This window comes from Aegilops tauschii, chromosome 5 (genome assembly GCF_002575655.3).
Source record: "Aegilops tauschii subsp. strangulata cultivar AL8/78 chromosome 5, Aet v6.0, whole genome shotgun sequence".
Classification (NCBI taxonomy): domain Eukaryota; kingdom Viridiplantae; phylum Streptophyta; class Magnoliopsida; order Poales; family Poaceae; genus Aegilops; species Aegilops tauschii.
This window is the reverse complement of record NC_053039.3, coordinates 322,737,802-322,742,427: the sequence shown is the minus strand read 5'-3', so window position 1 is coordinate 322,742,427 and position 4,626 is coordinate 322,737,802. Positions and strand designations below refer to the sequence as shown.

At 50.0% G+C, this 4,626-nt stretch overlaps 1 protein-coding gene across 2 annotated transcripts; it reads left to right on the top strand.

The window, feature by feature from the left end:
* Positions 1-988: 988 nt before the first annotated feature.
* Positions 989-4,361, top strand: LOC109766193 (probable serine/threonine-protein kinase PBL28). Of its 2 annotated transcripts, none has more exons than XM_020324966.4 (6): positions 989-1,615; positions 1,743-2,035; positions 2,174-2,370; positions 2,928-3,398; positions 3,493-3,615; positions 3,720-4,361. In XM_020324966.4, exons 2-6 carry the CDS (start codon positions 1,966-1,968, stop codon positions 3,921-3,923), a joined length of 1,065 nt encoding a protein of 354 aa, XP_020180555.1. In that variant the 5' UTR covers positions 989-1,615; positions 1,743-1,965; the 3' UTR covers positions 3,924-4,361. The 2 variants fall into 2 exon arrangements, with proteins under 2 accessions (XP_020180555.1, XP_020180556.1); XM_020324967.4 differs by having other exon boundaries at positions 1,178-1,469.
* The last annotated feature ends 265 nt before the right edge of the window (positions 4,362-4,626 follow it).

Genomic DNA, 4,626 nt, shown 5'->3' with positions numbered 1-4,626 from the left:
TATATGGATGCATTTTAGAGTGTAGATTCACTCATTTTGCTCCGTACGTGGTCCATAGTGAAATCTCCATAAAGACTTATATTTAGGAACGGAGGGAGTACATAGTTTCTCCTGGGTAGCCTTCACATGTACCTAACTCTGCACATCAGACGAACCAACATGCGGTTGGATGGCTAGGAGGACAGTGATATCCCCAGCCCACTAGAGCTCGCATTATTCCTAGATCACCATAGCTCACATTATTCCTAGATTTATTTCAGGCCATCGGTGACGTTTGTTCTGTGGGAGGAGACATTCTTGTCGACTGCGAGGCGCCTGTGATAACTTCGTAAAATCTCAAGATGCTATGCCGGCTCAATCTCTCAGACATGCTCATGGAGATAGGATGTGCATGCATGCGTTCATAGGGTGAGTGTATGCTCGTGTATGTGAGGGATTTTGATTGTACCGTGTTAAAAAAAATTCTGCATACCACGCTTGGCCGGATTTGAGATAAGTGGCTAAAATATATGGTTGCTCCAACTCATCTCGCTAGATCGGTAGATCCAAACCTAACCTTATCAACCGATCAGTACGTTAGAGCCACTAGGCTGTTCCGACCCTATGCACTTCCGTGCAAAGATCACAACCAAACCACACTTGTTTCACCTTGACTAGCCTAATCCTCTGGTTTTCCCGTCGACAGTTTTCTGATAAGTGGCAAGTTTGGTGATTTGTCGCTGAAGCCTCGGCAGGCAACCACCAACCTCACCTATAACGCCCCACAACACGTTGCCATCAGCGATATCGCGCATGAAAAATGCTTAAGCAGCACACTTACTTCTCCCTCTCCAACCGTCGTTTCACCGCGTCAAAATCAAGCCATGGTTTGAGACCAGATTAATCTCCCCTTTAACTGAAACTCAAAAGTGCATAACAACCAGTTGGGTTGTAATGCTTCCACGGGCTTACATGAGTTATAAGGTCACGCTGAATATTATATACGCACACACCATGAAGATTTCTACGAGTTCAGAAGAGAGAAAGCTTCTTTGGCAACGGCTACATCGCAACCACCGCCACCTCTACCACCGCTCCTCAGTCCCTGGTCGCCATCAGGCCCTCCGTTTCTTCCTCCCCAATGTCCCAATCACTCACCATCCCTCCAAGTTCTGCTCAACCATTTCCCCTTTGCAATGCACCAACCATTAACCAATAAACCCTCCTTCCAATCCACCAAACTGCAAGAAACAACTGACACCCAGCTCTCGCTCCCCGGCTTCCGCCTTCGCCGGCAAAGTTGATCGCAATCTCACACTACTGATCGCCCAGTGATCACTGACCAATCGTCCATTTGGATTCGGGCATTTCTTGGCACATAAGCACCCTCCTCCTCCACACGCTTTGCTACTCGAAGCATGCTTGCTGCCTATTCCTTTACTTCTTTGCCAACGCTAGTAGGGGCCTTTAGGTGGCGCGTCTCCTCCTAGGTACGTAGCTCCCAAGAGATCAGCCCGTTTCCTAGGTTCTTATCTCTGAATCCTTCGCACACGCCTGTACTGCACGCACTCCTTGCTCCTGTCCTCTCCGTCTCTTCCGTGCCGTCCGGCGAATCCTCGCCGCGCCGTGCATTCAGGTCCCACGATCGGTTCAGGCGCAGCCTTGTCTCCAGTGTTTTGCTTGTCCTGTTCATCATGTGCTTTGCTTTTAGGTGGCGCTGGGATTGATTTGTCTGTCTCGTTCTGAATTTCTGATACTTGCAGTGGCAGCCATTCTTCCAGCACATGCGCCTTTTGTTACAAAGGAGGTGCAGGGGAGACTGTGTGCCTTGGGCTGACTAGAGCAAGGAATATCTTTGAGTCCATTGATCAAGGAAAGGTATATTGGAATTAGATACTTCTGATTACTAGGAAAAAAGTTGTGCCGACAACGACGAAGGCGCAGACCGCAGAAAGCTTCGGGCAGTAATCTCAACAGGCAAAGAAGATGTTCAACAACATAGTCTCCACATGGAACAAGAGGAGGAGAAGCAAATCGCTTGACCAGTTGAATCCTTGTAAGTGCATCCCCTTGTTTTGTTTCCTTCCCACTTTGTTGTCGGCAGTCATTTGTCACTGTATGATCATCTGTTTCTTCAGTGCAGCATTTAAGGCTTGCCATGAGGAATTTGATCATCTGATTTCTGCTTCTGCAGGGGTGTACAAGACGGCCGAGCTGTGGCAGGTGAAGGAGCCGCTGCCGCTGCCGCCGCCGGCGCCGAAGAAGCGCAACTGCTCCATGGTGTTCACCCTCAAGGAGATGGAGGAGGCCACCGGCATATTCAGCGACAAGAACCTCATCGGCAAGGGCGGCTTCGGCCGGGTTTACAGGGGCGTGCTCAAAGACGGGCAGGTAACTTCAGTTTCCACACGAAATACGTACGGCTCTTACTTCCAGATTCAGAAGATGGTGTTGTTTTTGTCACTTAGCTACAGTTTTCGGAATTCAGGTTACTGAATGTATGGGCAGGGTCTGAATATTTCCAAAGCAGATACGTCCCTTAATTTCAGAAGATTGTGGTGTTTTTGTCATTTAGCTTTATGTGTGTGTTTTTCAGATTATATTAGTGTTAGCACCAATGATTCTGTTGGGAAGAGAACTTCCTCTTTGGTTCTATGCATTTGTCCCATTGATTAAGTGCTGTAGGACACACACACCCCTGACCTGAACGTGATAATCACGTCCGGCAGGCAGCCAAGATCAGAGTGGTGTGACATTTGCTCTTGGCATCCTTGTCAAGAAAAGCATCGGCCAACCACCAGTCAAATACGATCAAACACCAATTAATTCCAATGATATGTCATTAGTAGCACTGAATGCGATGTTTCATTCTCCCTTCCAGTTTGTAAATCTGTCAGCACCTACTTTCAGTCCAACTAATGTGTTCTTGTTGCTGTGAATCGATGAAGATCGTGGCCATCAAGAAGATGGACCTGCCGACGGCGAAGCAGGCCGACGGCGAGCGGGAGTTCCGGGTGGAGATCGACATCCTGAGCAGGCTGGACCACCCCAACCTGGTGACGCTGATCGGCTACTGCGCCGACGGGAAGCACCGGTTCGTGGTCTACGAGTTCATGCCCAAGGGCAACCTGCAGGACGTCCTCAACGGCATCCACGGCGAGGTGAGGATGGGGTGGGGGCAGCGGCTGCGGATCGCGCTGGGCGCCGCCAGGGGGCTCACGTACCTGCACTCCACCACCGCTGTCGGCGTCCCCGTCGTCCACCGGGACTTCAAGTCCAGCAACATCCTCCTCTCGGACCACTTCGAGGCCAAGATCTCGGACTTCGGGCTGGCCAAGCTGATGCCGCAGGACCTGGACCTGTACGCCACCACCAGGGTGCTCGGCACCTTCGGCTACTTCGACCCCGAGTACGCGCTGGTAATGGCCACGACCCTGCACCATTTTTGCAGAACTCGCCGTGCTGATCGGGTTCCTGGCTGCACTAATGAGGATTCTTCCATCTCGCATGCAGACGGGGAAGCTGACGCTGCAGAGCGACGTGTACGCGTTCGGCGTCGTCCTCCTGGAGCTGCTCACCGGCCGCCGCGCCATCGATCTCAGCCAGGGGCCTCAGGACCAGAACCTCATTGTCAAGGTACTCTCTCTGCCTGCTGCCACGCCTGCATCGTCCGGCGCTCCCCGGCGTCCCCGCGCTGCTGACCCTCGGCTGATTCTATCTGTCCGGCTCGTGCTCTGCAGATACACCAGATGGTGGGGGACCGGAAGAAGCTGCGCAAGGTGGTGGACCGGGACATGGGCAAGGGGTCGTACACGCTGGAGTCGGTGTCCATGTTCGCCGGCCTCGCCGCGCGCTGCGTCTGCTTCGAGAGCGCCGGCCGGCCGGCCATGCAGGACTGCGTCAAGGAGCTCCAGCTCATCATGTACGCCAACATGAAGATATGAGCACGTTTTGAGAACGGCCGCGGGTCTTTGCTTGGTTCAGTCTTGGGATTTTTACTCGAGGAAGAGGAAGAAGATGGCGATACATAATTTTAGTACCCCGTTCCATTCATATTAATTGTGGCTGATCTAGTACAACTTTATACTATATCAACGGCAATTAATATGGATTGAAGGGAGTAACTTTTCGTTGCGCCAGACGTTCTTGTGGATGGTGGTAGGATTGTTTCAAAGTCTTGAAATGAGAGGGCTTAGTTTGCGATGTCCAAAAAATGGTGTCTCGAGAAGAAATCTGCCCTGTCGTCAACGATCGATGGAGGGAGCAAGTGGTTTTTCTTTCTTTTGGATTTGTACAGATGGTTAAAATCCCTGACTTTTGTATTATTGTGTTGCACATTGCCACTTATATTAATTATTAAATAAAATATAAAATAAAGTCAATCATGGCGGACCATTATAAGATATATGAAATTAACAAATATAAATAAATTTACTTCTTCCGCAACAACACTTTCAAGAAGAGATAAACGTCTAAGCGCTATAGTTGTGACAGTCTGGACAAAGATTTTTATCCTAGTTGTCGAGACTAGCAACGAATATCAACACAACAGTAAGTAGACAACGTCTTCAACAAGGTAACAATGCAATTTCATCACGGCTGAGCCCGACCAATAAATGTTAGGACAGTAGTTTCACTCGCATTTGA

Excerpts from the sequence above, each read along its gene's own strand:
- LOC109766193 (XM_020324966.4), top strand. The coding sequence starts at position 1,966 with ATGTTCAACAACATAGTCTCCACATGGAACAAGAGGAGGAGAAGCAAA. Across the intron at positions 2,036-2,173 it reads GCTTGACCAGTTGAATCCTT|GGGTGTACAAGACGGCCGAG; the intron begins GTAAGTGCATCC and ends CTGCTTCTGCAG. Across the intron at positions 3,399-3,492 it reads TCGACCCCGAGTACGCGCTG|ACGGGGAAGCTGACGCTGCA; the intron begins GTAATGGCCACG and ends TCTCGCATGCAG.